At 44.8% G+C, this 15,327-nt stretch overlaps 1 protein-coding gene across 4 annotated transcripts in view; it reads right to left on the bottom strand.

Annotated features, from left to right (window-relative positions):
- CDC42BPA (CDC42 binding protein kinase alpha) overlaps positions 1–15,327 on the bottom strand; it is a 178,638-nt gene that overhangs the window by 28,269 nt on the left and 135,042 nt on the right. For 3 of the 4 annotated variants that reach the window (XM_077282144.1, XM_077282141.1, XM_077282143.1), the window contains exons 16-23: positions 9,688–9,793; positions 8,882–9,006; positions 4,281–4,386; positions 3,145–3,293; positions 2,875–2,966; positions 2,474–2,550; positions 1,675–1,713; positions 547–666 (exon numbers count right to left, since the gene is read on the bottom strand). In XM_077282144.1, the coding sequence (XP_077138259.1) occupies positions 547–666; positions 1,675–1,713; positions 2,474–2,550; positions 2,875–2,966; positions 3,145–3,293; positions 4,281–4,386; positions 8,882–9,006; positions 9,688–9,793 (814 nt within the window). The remainder of the gene's footprint in view (positions 1–546; positions 667–1,674; positions 1,714–2,473; positions 2,551–2,874; positions 2,967–3,144; positions 3,294–4,280; positions 4,387–8,881; positions 9,007–9,687; positions 9,794–15,327) is intronic. The other variant, XM_077282142.1, reaches the window with a different exon arrangement.

Here is a 15,327-nt window from a genome sequence, read left to right as displayed (position 1 = left end):
TGCACCGACCATTTAGGAAAATCCGAGAAAAATGTAATTTGCATAATAATTTGGAACATAGTGTACACTGCAGATAAGGGGGTGTCGTGGGTCTCACCTCCCCATACACTGCAGATAAGGGGGTGTCGGGGGTCTTACCACACTATACACTGCAGATAAGGGGGTATCGGGGGTCTTACCTCACTATACACTGCAGGTACGGGGGTGTCGGGGGTCTTACCTCACTATACACTGCAGATAAGGGGGTATCGGGGGTCTTACCACACTATACACTGCAGATAAGGGGGTGTCGGGGGTCTTACCTCACTATACACTGCAGATAAGGGAGTGTCGGGGTCTTACCTCACTATACACTGCAGATAAGGGGGTGTCGGGGTCTTACCTCACTATACACTGCAGATAAGGGGGTGTCGGGGGTCTTATCTCACTATACACTGCAGATAAGGGGGTGTCGGGGGGTCTCACCTCCCCATACACTGCAGATAAGGGAGTGTCGGGGTCTTACCTCACTATACACTGCAGATAAGGGGGTGTCGGGGGTCTTACCTCACCAGCTTCGATGTCGCTCATGGTTGATGGGGATCTGGAGCGCGATATGACCTGAGATTTTGCGTCCTCTTCTCGTGACGTCGTGTTGGACAAGGTAAAGTTATCCACAGAATCCATCTGGAAGCAGAACACAGAGAGCGCGGCCTGAGTCCCCAAAACGTGCGCCCCGATTCTTAATCTGAGGGATGGAAGCAACTTAAAGAGAAAAGGTCCCCTAACTCCTGCAAATCATAGGATGAGTGATCGGGAACGGGGGGCGCGCCACTGCAGGGGCAGCTTCAATGTGGAAAGCAAGGGGGGCGCCCTAATACACAGGACACAATACTGAGGGCGCTAATACAAAGACACATAATAAAATACTAAGGCGGGGGAGACAAAGCAGTTGTCGGTTGTCAGATCCTGGTGCTGACTGTTGGGAGGGATCATGTGACTAAACAGAACTTATTTTCAGCTCCCATCTAGCACTTTTTTGTGGCTTTTTGCTTCAGACTGTACATTACGTATTATCATCCACGATTAGTAAAGGTTCAGTCCTTTAGATTTCACTATCTCCGCTTGCAGTCAATGAATAGCAGAAATCTTATATGAGGCTAAAATCGCATGCTGACCTAGTTATCTCACAGCTGCTAGTTTGTTACTTTGCATCAGTGTAAACAATCATCACAGATCTCTTTTTGTTACAATGTATCAGTGCAGGTAAATTGTATCAATCTGTCGTCATTCATCCAGTCCGTGTTCACATCTGCGTTTAGGACCGCAGCTTTGGATCCATCTCACAAGGCTACGTTGACAATAATTGGGTCCGTCCTTTTATTTTTATGCTGGACCTGTGATGGCGGATGAAGTGCAGATGTGCACAGCGTGGGGTTTGTATCAGTGTGTCAGTATTGTTACACAGAACCTGGATGAATACCACCCATTGCAGCGGCTCTGGGAGTACCACCTTTATCCAGTGACGGTGAATGGACAAACACCACCCAATTATTGGTGCCATGACGCGTTTCAGGGCAGGCATACGGCATGCAACAGCTGAGACAGAAGAAGCCTGGAATGGACCATGTAAATCAAAGACATTTATACCACAGGCAGAAAGGGGGGAGCACACAAAGCAAGACAGCCTCTTACACGTCTGCCTTTACTGGCCGGGATGCAGGCCGGAGATCGCTTCAAGAGAGAGGAGAACAGGTTACACACAGCTCTGGACATACAGATACACAGCAGCGCATTTATTGGTGGTGGTTCCTCTTTTGAACCACCAGAGGGAGCCAGCGTACTGAAAAAAACTAGGATTCCATTATTCCCTGGGGCTCAGTGGGAATTGATGGACTGGATACAGAGTCTGCGTGATTATATTAACTCCTTCAATCCCAGTACGCAAGAATTACTGATTGTTTCATGGAGCGCAATGTAGACATATACATCGAGCTGGACGGCTCACAGAAATGCGACAAACAATACAAAATGCAAACGGCACAGGAGGGGGAACGAGAGGACAGAACAAACATTTAGTATTGACCCTATGCTACCTAATCCTCAGGACTTGTGCTGCCTCCTAGTGGGAGGTAAAGGTAAGACAGATCCCGCCACTGCAGATCTTCCAGTCACTAATCATATTTCTATCCAGAAATGGCTGATAACAGATTGCACTAAACCGCACAGCAAGCACAGGTAATACAATCTGAGTTCGATGTCCCTTTAAGAAAAAAAGCGACACTTTAAGGAATGAGCCATTTACTGGAGAGATGTGTTCATACAAAGCAGTCAAATCAATCAGAGCTGCAGTGTAAAGCAATGTGGCAGAGCCGAAGCCTAACTCCACTGCAATCACATAGGTCAACCCAAAAATGTAGAAGTAGACCTCCAGTGTACGACTCCGTGACCCGAGATCAGACACATTATAGGGGGCGGGATGGAGGTTACTCACCTCAAACTGGTCCAGCACAGAGGTAGGAGCATTGAGGAAGGCTAGGAAGGAATTCTGGGATTCCTGATGCTTCACACCTATGGGGTAGACAGACAAAATATCAATGGACATGTCCCGTGTAACTGGAGAACAGCAGCACAGAGGATTTTAGGAAAGGAGTGTGCAGATATTATGGGGTGCACAGAGCGGTCCCCAATGAGGACAGGGTTCTATGTGACTGAGGGAGCGGGGACAGAAGGAGCGAGCTCCCACAGCAGCACAGAGTATTTCAGGATCGGAGTGTCCTGCTAGTGAGTATTAGGCAGATGATAAGTCCATGAGTAGAAGTTAGATCAATGGCTGCAAAGTATTGGCACAATTCGTTATTGCAGATAACCTACGTTTCGGCCCAGAGCCGGTACCTTTTTCTGATCTGAATTCCTCAGTTTCCCATTTGAGTTTCTCAATCTCCGTCACCAGATCCTGGTTCTTCTTATCAGATTCCTGAAGTTTACTGTGAAAAAAAAAAAAATGAATAAAGTGTGTGAGATGCAGGTGCAGGAACGGCCACTAGACGGCGACATTGCACCCTGTGACCGATATGCGACCAGAGCCGTCACTTTGGCGAAATGCGACCGGGAAAAACAGTGTCAGTGTGCAGCGATGAGCGAGCGTGTGGACGGAGCACGCACCATTCAGTGGCAATAATGGCCGCCTTCGCCTTATTCAGCTCCTCCTGGATGGTTTGCTTGGCCCGGATCTCAGCGTCCAGGGCGGACTGCAGCTCCAGCCTGGCCGACATGTCCAGCTTTGCAAGGCGCCGCATTTTCCAAGGCATGTCCTGCGATGGAAGCAGAGGGCGCAATCACTGCACAAAGGGCCGGCACAGAGGGGAAGGAAACAACGCTCCTCTCTTCTGCCAGTAATGGAGGCAATTGTACTGGCACTGTCACAGGGCACTGGGGCGGGAGCTGCAATGCTGGTTCTGTGGCTAGCACCGCTATGGAGAACCACTGGCAAGAACGGTTATGGGGGCACTACACGGTCATGGGGGCACTGCACTGTCATGGGGGGCAACTACACAGTCATGGGGGGCAACTACACAGTCATGGGGGGCAACTACACAGTCATGGGGGGCAACTACACAGTCATGGGGGGCAACTACACAGTCATGGGGGGCAACTACACAGTCATGGGGGGCAACTACACAGTCATGGGGGGCAACTACACAGTCATGGGGGGCAACTACACAGTCATGGGGGGCAACTACACAGTCATGGGGGGCAACTACACAGTCATGGGGGGCAACTACACAGTCATGGGGGGCAACTACACTGTCATGGGGGGCAACTACACTGTCATGGGGGGCAACTACACTGTCATGGGGGGCAACTACACTGTCATGGGGGGCAACTACACTGTCATGGGGGGCAACTACACTGTCATGGGGGGCAACTACACTGCTGTAGTGCTATACAGCACCGCAGATAGTGCTGCTATGGAGGCACCGCGGCTGGTACCATCATGGGGGCACTGCAGCTAGGATTATTATGGGGGAACTGTTCATGAGAGCGTTGATTAGCACTACAATGGGGGCTCCGTGGTTACCACTGGTATAGGGGAACGATGCAGATTAATGCTTACAATCACTGCCAGAAGAAGCTGCCACGTGACCAGTGATGTAAATACTGGCCGCCCCCTAGTGTCATGTGACAAATGATGTAATTACTTGTGCCCCCCCACCATGGTGTCATGTGACCAGTGATGTCATTACTGTCTGCTATCCTGGTGTCATGTGACCAGTGACATCATTAGAATTGTCTCTTACCGTGGCTCTGGCTCCGAGGCTAGAATTCCTCAGAGTCTCCAGCTCCTCCGTCATCTTGGAGGCCAAGGCCTGTAGATAGCCCCGCGCATCCTTCTCATCACTGACCCTAAGAGGAAACACAAGAATCATCAGACGCGTTCAGGAAAAGATAAAGGTCACAGATCTGCAGTAGAAGAAGCAACAAAACAGAAATACAGAACCAGGGAAAAGTGACAACCACGACCAGAAGTCACTATCCTCTCCGATATACACCCCCCTTATATTTCTGTCCAGCAGAGCGTCTGCGTATTAACGCACGTGTCACTGCCAGATAACAGCGCAACGTCCTTCTGCACCGCGGCAAACGCATGCACCGGCTGGAAGAGGCTCTGCAGCTACAGCTTCCGAGGAGAGGCTCTGCAGCCACAGCTTCCGAGGAGAGGCTCCGCAGCCACAGCTTCCAAGGAGAGGCTCCGCAGCCACAGCTTCCGAGGAGAGGCTCCGCAGCCACAGCTTCCGAGGAGAGGCTCTGCAGCCACAGCTTCCGAGGAGAGGCTCCGCAGCCACAGCTTCCAAGGAGAGGCTCCGCAGCCACAGCTTCCGAGGAGAGGCTCCGCAGCCACAGCTTCCGAGGAGAGGCTCCGCAGCCACAGCTTCCAAGCAGAGGCTATGCAGGCAGTAGCGCAAGAATGGTTAACACTGCCCGTAATAAAGTGTCTGGCAGCCGTCCAGAGCGCGGCTGCTTCACGCTGAATGTCCATGAAGAGGGGGAACCTTCCAAAACTTTACCCAAATAAGGACAGTGATGTTGGGTTATGAGCAGAGATCACGTTCCCAAAAAAAAGCCAAAATGCAGCGTGAGGAAAACCGAGAGCGAGGAGAGATCCAGGCACATAAAGCAAGTGACCCCCGTGGTCACAGATAAAACAATCAAACGAGGTCTCATAAAGTAAAAGAATAAAACTAAAAAAGAAAGAGCATCCTCTGTCCATAAAATTATACATACTGCTGTCATTATAAGCTCTCTACCCGGGAAACCATGAAGAGCGGCATATATCAGTTATATTCCTGTTCACAGGGGACGGTATTATATTCTTATACACACACTGCCTTGCGAAAGTATTCGGCCTCATGGAACTTTTCAACCTTTTCCCACATATCATTCTTCAAACAAAGATATAAATGTAAATTTTTGGTGAAGAATCAACAACAAGTGGAACACAATTGTGAAGTTGAACAAAATTTATTGGTTATTTTACATTTTCCTGGAAATTCAAGAACTGAAAAGTGGGGTGTGCAATATTATTCGGCCCCTGTAACTTAATACTTTGTTGCACCACCTTTTGCTGCGATTACAAGTCGCTTGGGGTTTGTCTCTATCAGTTTTGTACATCGAGAGACTGAAATTCTCGCTCGTTCTTCCTTGGCAAACAGCTCGAGCTCAGTGAGGTTTGATGGAGATCGTTTGTGAACAGCAGTTTTCAGCTCTTTCCACAGATTCTCCATTGGATTGAGGTCTGGACTCTGACTTGGCCATTCTAACACTTGGATACGTTTATTTGTGAACCATTCCATTGTAGATTTTGCTTTATGTTTGGGATCATTGTCTTGTTGGAAGACAAATTTCCGTCCAAGTCTCAGGTCTTTTGCAGACTCCAACAGGTTTTCTTCAAGAATGGTCCTGTGTTTGGCTCCATCCATCTTCCCATCAATTGTTTGACCATCTTCCCTGTCCCTGCTGAAGAAAAGCAGGCCCAAACCATGATGCTGCCACCACCATGTTTGACAGTGGGGATGGTGTGTTCAGGGTGATGAGCTGTGTTGCCTTTACGCCAAACATATCGTTTGGCATTGTTGCCAAAAAGTTTGATTTTGGTTTCTTCTGACCAGAGCACCTTCTTCCACATGTTTGGTGTCTCCCAGGTGGCTTGTTGCAAACTTTAAATTACACTTTTTATGGATATTTTTGAGAAATGGCTTTCTTCTTGCCCCTCTTCCATAAAGGCCAGATTTGTGCAGTGTACGACTGATTGTTGTCCTATGGACAGACTGTCCCACCTCAGCTGTAGATCTCTGCAGTTCATCCAGAGTGATCATGGGCCTCTTGGCTGCATCTCTGATCAGTCTTCTCCTTGTTTGAGATGAAAGTTTAGAGGGACGGCCGGGTCTTGGTAGATTTGCAGTGGTATGATACTCCTTCCATTTCAATATGATCGCTTGCACAATGCTCCTTGGGATGTTTAAAGTTTTAGAAATCATTTTGTATCCAAATCCGGCTTTACACTTCTCCACAACAGTATCACGGACCTGCCTGTTGTGTTCCTTGGTCTTCATGATGCTCTCTGTGCTTCACACAGAACCCTGAGACTATCACAGAGCAGGTGCATTTATACGGAGACTTGATCACACACAGGTGGATTATATTTATCATCATTAGGCATTTAGGACAACATTGGATCATTCAGAGATCCACAATGAACTTCTGGAGTGAGTTTGCTGCACTGAAAGGAAAGGGGCCGAATAATATTGCACGCCCCACTTTTCAGTTTTTGATTTTCCGCAAAAATTTAAAATAACCAATAAATTTCGTTCAACTTCACAATTGTGTTCAACTTGTTGTTGATTCTTCACCAAAAATTTACATTTGGTATCTTTATGTTTGAAGCATGATATGTGGGAAAAGGTTGAAAAGTTCCAGGTGGCAGAATACTTTCGCAAGGCACTGTAGTAGCAGTATTATAGTAGTTATATTCTTGTACATAGGAGCGTATTATAGTAGTTATATTCTTGTACATAGGAGCAGTATTATAGTAGTTATATTCTTGTACATAGGGGCAGTATTATAGTAGTTATATTCTTGTACATAGGGGCAGTATTATAGTAGTTATATTCTTGTACATAGGGGCAGTATTATAGTAGTTATATTCTTGTACATAGGGGCAGTATTATAGTAGTTATATTCTTGTACATAGGGGCAGTATTATAGTAGTTATATTCCTGTACATAGGGGCAGTATTATAGTAGTTATATTCTTGTACATAGGAGCAGTATTATAGTAGTTTTATTCTTGAACATAGGAGCCGTATTATAGCAGTTATATTCTTGTACATAGGAGCGTATTATAGTAGTTATATTCTTGTACATAGGAGCAGTATTATAGTAGTTATATTCTTGTACATAGGAGCAGTATTATAGTAGTTATATTCTTGTACATAGGGGCAGTATTATAGTAGTTATATTCTTGTACATAGGGGCAGTATTATAGTAGTTATATTCTTGTACATAGGGGCAGTATTATAGTAGTTATATTCTTGTACATAGGGGCAGTATTATAGTAGTTATATTCTTGTACATAGGAGCAGTATTATAGCAGTTATATTCTTGTACATAGGAGCGTATTATAGTAGTTATATTCTTGTACATAGGAGCAGTATTATAGTAGTTATATTCTTGTACATAGGAGCAGTATTATAGTAGTTATATTCTTGTACATAGGGGCAGTATTATAGTAGTTATATTCTTGTACATAGGGGCAGTATTATAGTAGTTATATTCTTGTACATAGGGGCAGTATTATAGTAGTTATATTCTTGTACATAGGGGCAGTATTATAGTAGTTATATTCTTGTACATAGGGGCAGTATTATAGTAGTTATATTCTTGTACATAGGGAGCAGTATTATAGTAGTTATATTCTTGTACATAGAGGCAGTATTGTAGTAGTTATATTCTTGTACATAGGAGCAGTATTATAGTAGTTATATTCTTGTACATAGGAACAGTTTTATAGTAGTTATATTCTTGTACACAGGAGCAGTATTATAGTAGTTATATTCTTGTACATAGGAGCAGTATTATAGTAGTTATATTCTTGTACATAGGAGCAGTATTATAGTAGTTATATTCTTATACATAGGAGCAGTATTATAGTAGTTATATTCTTGTACATAGGGGGCAGTATTATAGTAGTTATATTCTTGTACATAGGAGGCAGTATTATAGTAGTTATATTCCTGTACATAGGAGCAGTATTATAGTAGTTATATTCTTGTAAATAGGGGGAGTATTATAGTAGTTATATTCTTGTACATGGGGGCAGTATTATAGTAGTTATATTCTTGTACATAGGGGGCAGTATTATAGTAGTTATATTCTTGTACATAGGAGGCAGTATTATAGTAGTTATATTCCTGTACATAGGAGCAGTATTATAGTAGTTATATTCTTGTAAATAGGGGGAGTATTATAGTAGTTATATTCTTGTACATGGGGGCAGTATTATAGTAGTTATATTCCTGTACATAGGAGCAGTATTATAGTAGTTATATTCTAGTACATAAGAGCAGTATTATAGTAGTTAGATTCTTGTACATAGGAGCAGTATTATAGTAGTTATATTCTTGTACATAGGGGCAGTATTATAGTAGTTATATTCTTGTACATAGGAGCAGTATTATAGTAGTTATATTCTTGTACATAGGGGGCAGTATTATAGTAGTTATATTCTTGTACATAGGAGCAGTATTATAGTAGTTATATTCTTGTACATAAGAGCAGTATTATCATAGTAGTAACTATTAGTAGTTATATGCAGATATGAGGGACGGATGTTGAGGACTCACCACTGGATGATCTCTGTGATCTGCGCCTCCCAATGAGCGACAGACTCCTTCTTGTCAGCCAGATCCCTCATCTCGTCCTCCAGCTGCCTGTTGTTAATATTCTGTTTCTCAAGCATGGAGTTGAGCTTGAATTTAAAAAAAAAAAAAAAAAGGACAGAAATCTATTAAAGGGTTATTCCACCCTCGCACATTTACTTTAAGTCATCAGGATACGCCGGCTAGAAGTGAATGAAGGGAGCACCTGCAGTGCAGCAACTTTGCCATTCACAGGAGCAAAAGATGAGACCAAGTTCTCGAGATCGGTGAAGCTCTCAGAGGGGGAACCTGCCTCGGTCAGACACTTGTGGCGTATCCTGGACATTTCTCAGCATGAAGTTTGCAAAAGTTTTGTTGAGAAGTTTTACACATCCGAGCAGTTGAGCAGAGTTTGTGCAGATGTTGAGAATTTGCAGATTTTTCTGCACCACGAACCAGAATATTAGCAGGAAAATACGTGCGTTTTTTAATGCGTTTTTTTCCCATTTTTTTAATGGGTGAAAAAAAGCTGCAAAAATGAACAAGCTGCAGATTTTAAGGTTCATGTCCCCAAGGAAAAACTCTGCAGCGTGGGCATAAGAATTCAGAAATCTCATTCACTTTGCAGCATTTTTTACCCTTGAAAAATGTGTAAACAAAAAAAAACTGCAGCATGTGATAAATCCCTGATAGAAAGGAAGCAGAATTCAGAGCGCAGCTCTGGAGACGACAGGAGCATGTATATGGGGCTTATCCACACTGAGGAAGTGATTTCCCATATCATGTGGTACCTTATCGAGTTCTTTCGACAGCCTCTTGTTTTCCTCGGCCAGCAGCGCCCGCTCGCGCTCGAATTTCTGCTTCAGCTCCGCCTCGAACTCTTCTCGCTCACTTTGGCTGAGGGAATAAAAGTAAAAACGATCATAATCTGATATTATAGAACAGATCGCTAAATTGATTGCTGAGAAATAACATTTTAAGGGAAAGTCTGACAAGAATGGAGAGTTCTCATCTCACCGCTATAAATGGAGGACACCTCCAAATTAGAAACTCCTGGTGGATTTTTCTTAGTTTTTTTTTGCTTAACAGCATATGGATTAAATTGCTTTACAGCTTGATAAATTAGACTTCTTCTACTTTATAGGTATATTCATTTTTATTTATTTTTTTTGCTTGGAAAAGGGGATGTTTTAAACTTTTATAATATTTTCAAGAAAATATTTTCCGTTTCCAGGGGACTTGAACGAGTGATGTTCTATATACCGTATTTTCCGGCGTATAAGACGACTTTTTAACCCCTGAAAATCATCTCAAAAGTTGGGGGTCGTCTTATACGCCGGGTACAGCGTGTGCAGGGAGCGGTCCTGTGTGGTTCCCAGGATCTGGAGAAGAGGAGACTCTCCTTCAGGCCCTGGGATCCATATTCATGTAAATAAAAAAAAAAAAAGAATAAAAATAAAAAATATGGATATACTTACCCTCCGACGGCCCCCAGCTATCAGCGGTGCAAGCGGCAGCCTCCATTCCCGTGACATCATCTCAGGTCCTTCATTCAATGCATCCTTAGGAACGGAGGCCGCCGCTTGCACCGCTGAGAGCCGGGGGCCGTCGGAGGGTAAGTATATCCATATTTTTTATTTTTATTCTTTTTTTTTTTTACATGAATATGGATCCCAGGGCCTGAAGGAGAGTCTCCTCTCCTCCAGACCCTGGGAACCATCTGGACCGCACATGCCATATAAGACGACTGGGCATATAAGATGACCCCCGTCTTATAAGGCGAGTATATCCCAAACTCCATATTTTATATGGAAAATTTGGGGGTCGTCTTACATGCCCAGTCGTCTTCTACACCAGAAAATACGTACTCTGATACAATGGTACTGCAGTATATAAGGAAATTTATTGTCTCCTGTGAAGCCTACAGGATGGCTTCAATGGAGTACCAACAAGGCAGCCACGGGGTACTTCAGTAGGACCCTGGCTGCCTTGCAAGCATCATACAGTCTCGTCACGGGAAAGGAAAGGTGATGGGGGCTTGAAATGGTACAACAACCCGATCGCATGCCATAAATGCAGCTGTAAAAGTGAGTGACAGTGGCATTTATGGATTTTAGTGCAGTGATCTGAACCAACTCTGGTCGCTGCTGTTAGAGGTGGACGTCGGCTGTACAAGACATCAGCGCCCGCCGTGTGACTTACATATATGTCATGTTGGGAAACGGGTAAAAACAAAGGAGAAAGCAGGATGAAATCTAAAATACAAGACGGTGTCTGATCAGAGGCAGACGTGAGGCCAAACTGCAGGGAAAGGACAAGAAAAAAACCTTAAAGTGAGATCTCCAGAGATCTTGATGCTGCTTTGGCTACGGTGTGCAACATAATAAAGAAGTTTACAAGCCATGGCATTGTAGCCAATGTCCCTGAACGTGGACAGCAGAGAAAAATTGATGAAAGGTTGTAATGCAGGAGAGTCCGTATGGAGGATAAGCAGCCTCATTGAAGGTCCAAAGAAATTGCAATTGTCCTGCAGGCTCAGGGTGCATCAGAGTCAGCGCAAAGTATCTGTCAAACTTTGAAGGCTATGGCAGGAGACCCAGGAGGACCCCACTGCTGATACATACATAAAAAAGTGAGACTGTAGTTTGCCAAAATGTATGCAAGTAAGCAAAAATCCTTCTGGGAAAGAGTGTTGTGGACAGATGAGACCAATATAGAGCTTTTTGGTAAAGCACATCGTTCTACTGTTTACAGATCAACACAGCACCTACAGTCAACTATGGTGGAGGTTCACAGATGTTTTGGTGCCTCTGGCACTGGGTGCCTTAACTGTATGCATCATGAATCTGAAGGTTACCAGAGGATTTTGGGTCGCAATGTAGTGCCCAGTGTCAGAGATGGCTTGTGTCCTAGGTCATGGCTCATCCAGTAGTCAAAAAACCCAAACATACTTCAAGAAGCCCCCAGAAATGGATGGAAACAAAGTGCTGGAGAGTTCTAAAGTGGCAGCAATGAGTCCGGATCCCATTAAACACCTGTGGCGAGATCTTAAATTTGCTGTTGGGAGAAAGAGTCATCAAATATGAGAGACCTGGAGCAGTTTGCAAAAGAGTTGTCCAAAATTCCAGCTGAGAGGTGTAAGAAGCTTGTTGATGACTATAGGAAGCAACTGATTGCAGTTATTTATTCCGAAGGGTGCAACCAAATATTAAGATGAAAGTGCCAACAATTTTGTCCAGCCCCTTTTTGAGTTTTGGGGTGAAATTATGTCCAATTTTGCCTTTTTTTCCCTTTGTGTTTTTGAGTTGTTACAATATACAGAAAGGAAATTCACGAGTCTATAATAAACCATGTGTAACTGCAGTAATTTTCTGTGTGCAATACTTCATTTTATGGAACAATTTCAAGGGTACCAACAATTTCGGCCATGCCTGCAGTTATAAGAACATTATTCAATATATGTGATATAGATCGATGCGTGTACAGGGGGCTGCAGATGTGCCGGAGGCTCGTGCTTCCATTTTCCGGACTTCTCAGGGTCGGAGATTGTTTAGACATAAATCTTTCTAGTTCAAATAAAAGTGTGATTTGTGGCTTTCCAGGCGGTGCAGCCAGAGCCGCGCTTTCCCTTTTTAGGATAGACCGCGGCGGCCTGCTCTAGATGTGATGCCTCTCCTGTCTGCGGGGGGCAGCTGGCACCAGTGACTGTTGTGCTGGGGCGATACTGGGAAACATTACATCATCTCTCCCCAGAAGGCATCTATGGGCATCCAGCTGGGTGACGCTGGGGGTCCGAGGGCCCAGAGTTATCGATTGTGCTGAAAGTATAATCAGTGTTTATATGAGCGGAGCCAAAAAGTGTCAGGTCCCGTTATCCCGAGATGGATCTGCCTGAAGGCAGCACCATATAAGCCCCGAGTACAGAGAGGGCCTGGACCACATTACGTATTGACACCATAACAGGGTCCTTCTCCCACAGAGCCCCCCTATCTCTTCAGTGTCTCCTTCACCCTGTGACTCCATGACACTGGGGCTATAAGGCAACTTTGGGTGCTGGTAAGGATTGTTGTGTGCCGCTGCTACATCACGACATCGCGCATGTTAGGGGTGCCGAACTGCGACCAGCCAGGGTACAGCGACAAGTAGGTCAGCAATAATAAAAAATTATTCTGAATGTTGTGACACTGCAGGACGCGATAAGACCCCATTCACCTGCATTACACGGATGGAGCAGCGGCATCCAGAGATCTTTGGCTGATTACCCTGTGTGGTGGTCACAGTCGTCGTGTAGCCCCAGATCGGGGGATGTTGGTGGCAGATACGAGAGTTCAAAAACGCTGACGGTAGTAAATTCCAAACTCTCCTTATCATGGCAGTCCAGTATGGCGATCCAGTATAACGGATCCATTATGGCGGTCTAGTATAACAGATCCATTATGGCAGTCCAGTATAATGGATCCATTACGGCAGTCCAGTATAACGGATCCATTATGGCGGTCCAGTATAACAGATTCATTATGGCAGTCCAGTATAACGGATCCATTACGGCAGTCCAGTAAAACAGATCCATTATGGCGGTCCAGTATAACAGATCCATTATGGCAGTCCAGTATAACGGATCCATTATGGCGGTCCAGTATAACGGTTCTTTATGGCGATCCAGTATAGCGGTCCAGTATAAGGGGTCCATTATGGCGGTCCAGTATGCCGGTCCAGTATAACGGTTAGTGATGAGCGAGTTTACTCGTTGCTCGGGTTTTCCTGAGCACGCTCAGGTGACCTTCGAGTATTTGTTAGTGTTCGGAGATTTACAGCTAACATAGAAGAAACTCAGAAAAAATACATACCATGAGATACGGCCTTCCCAAAACCCTGTCTGATGACAAATGCACACTTAGCAGGATGCAGCAGGCCTCCACTGATAAAGGCTAGGGGCGGCACAGGTGCAAACTACTTGATAAAAACAGCCACCCCCACACCAACCAAACATTGCAGGGGTTGGCTGCCTAGCAGAAAAAATGCACATTGATATAACTCACATAGGATGCCAGTCACACTGGTAAGTGTGGTGCACAGTGTCTGATATGCAGCCTATTAATGACACCCCTTGTATTAACAGGCGGGCTGCCCAACACTATAATATGCAGCACACAGTGACAGACGCCCCAGAAAAACCTAACCAACAAAAAAAACTGTGTGCTGCATATTATAGTGCTGGGCAGCCCGCCTGTTAATACAAGGGGTGTCATTAATAGGCTGCATATCAGACACTGTGCACCACACTTACCAGTGTGACTGGCGTCCTATGAGTTATATCAATGTGCATTTTTTCTGCTAGGCAGCCAACCCCTGCAATGTTTGGTTGGTGTGGGGGTGGCTGTTTTTATCAAGTAATTTGCACCTGTGCCGCTCCTAGCCTTTATCAGTGGAGGCCTGCTGCATCCTGCTAAGTGTGCATTTGTCATCAGACAAGGTTTTGGGAAGGCCGTATCTCATGGTATGTATTTTTTCTGAGTTTTTTCTATGTTAGCTGTTTTTTGATATTAGTGGTAGGACCCGCAATATTATGAGGAGCCTTGACGTTGGGTTGCGGGCTTATTTTATTTTGGCCAAAATATTAAACCAATACCTCATATAATGTATGTGTTTATCATATGCATACATTTTTTGCACTATATCATATCTTTTTTTGCAGGATGTGGCTAGGCCTCTTTTTGTTGGTTAGGTTTTTCTGGGGCGTCTGTCACTGTGTGCTGCATATTATAGTGCTGGGCAGCCCGCCTGTTAATACAAGGGGCGTCATTAATAGGTTGCATATCAGACACTGTGCACCACACTTACCAGTGTGACTGGCGTCCTATGTGAGTTATATCAATGTTCATTTTTTCTGCTAGGCAGCCAACCCCTGCAATGTTTGGTTGGTGTGGGGGTGGCTGTTTTTATCAAGTAGTTTGCACCTGTGCCGCCCCTAGCCTTTGTTCGGAGATTTAGTTTTCATCGCTGCAGCTGAATGATTTCACATTTACAGCTACTACCCAGCCTGAGTACATGTGGGGGTTGCCTGGTTGCTAGGGAATCCCCACATGTAATCAAGCTGGCTAGTAGCTGTAAATTATTCAGCTGCGGCGATTAAAGCACTAAAAAATACTCGGAGCCCACCCGAGCGTGCTTGGGAAAACCCGAGCAACGCGTACACTCGCTCATCACTAATAACGGTTGTGATATGCTATGTGGGTATCATTTTGTGTATATTGCTGTTTGGCTTGTTTTCATGGTGTTGAGTTATTTGCCATCTGATATTCTCCCCACAGTTCTGTATTGTTATCTCTCCACAGGGTCAGTGAATAATGTGGTTTGCTAATATGCTAATGACATGTTGACCTAGCTTGTTGAGGCAATGAGCCCCAAAGACCTTCCCCCTCCTGACCTGT

The sequence above is a fragment of the Ranitomeya variabilis genome, chromosome 2 (assembly GCF_051348905.1).
Source record: "Ranitomeya variabilis isolate aRanVar5 chromosome 2, aRanVar5.hap1, whole genome shotgun sequence".
In the NCBI taxonomy this organism is placed as follows: Eukaryota; Metazoa; Chordata; class Amphibia; order Anura; family Dendrobatidae; genus Ranitomeya; species Ranitomeya variabilis.
Note: the sequence above shows the minus strand (reverse complement) of the source record. Positions and strands in the feature narration are given on the sequence as shown.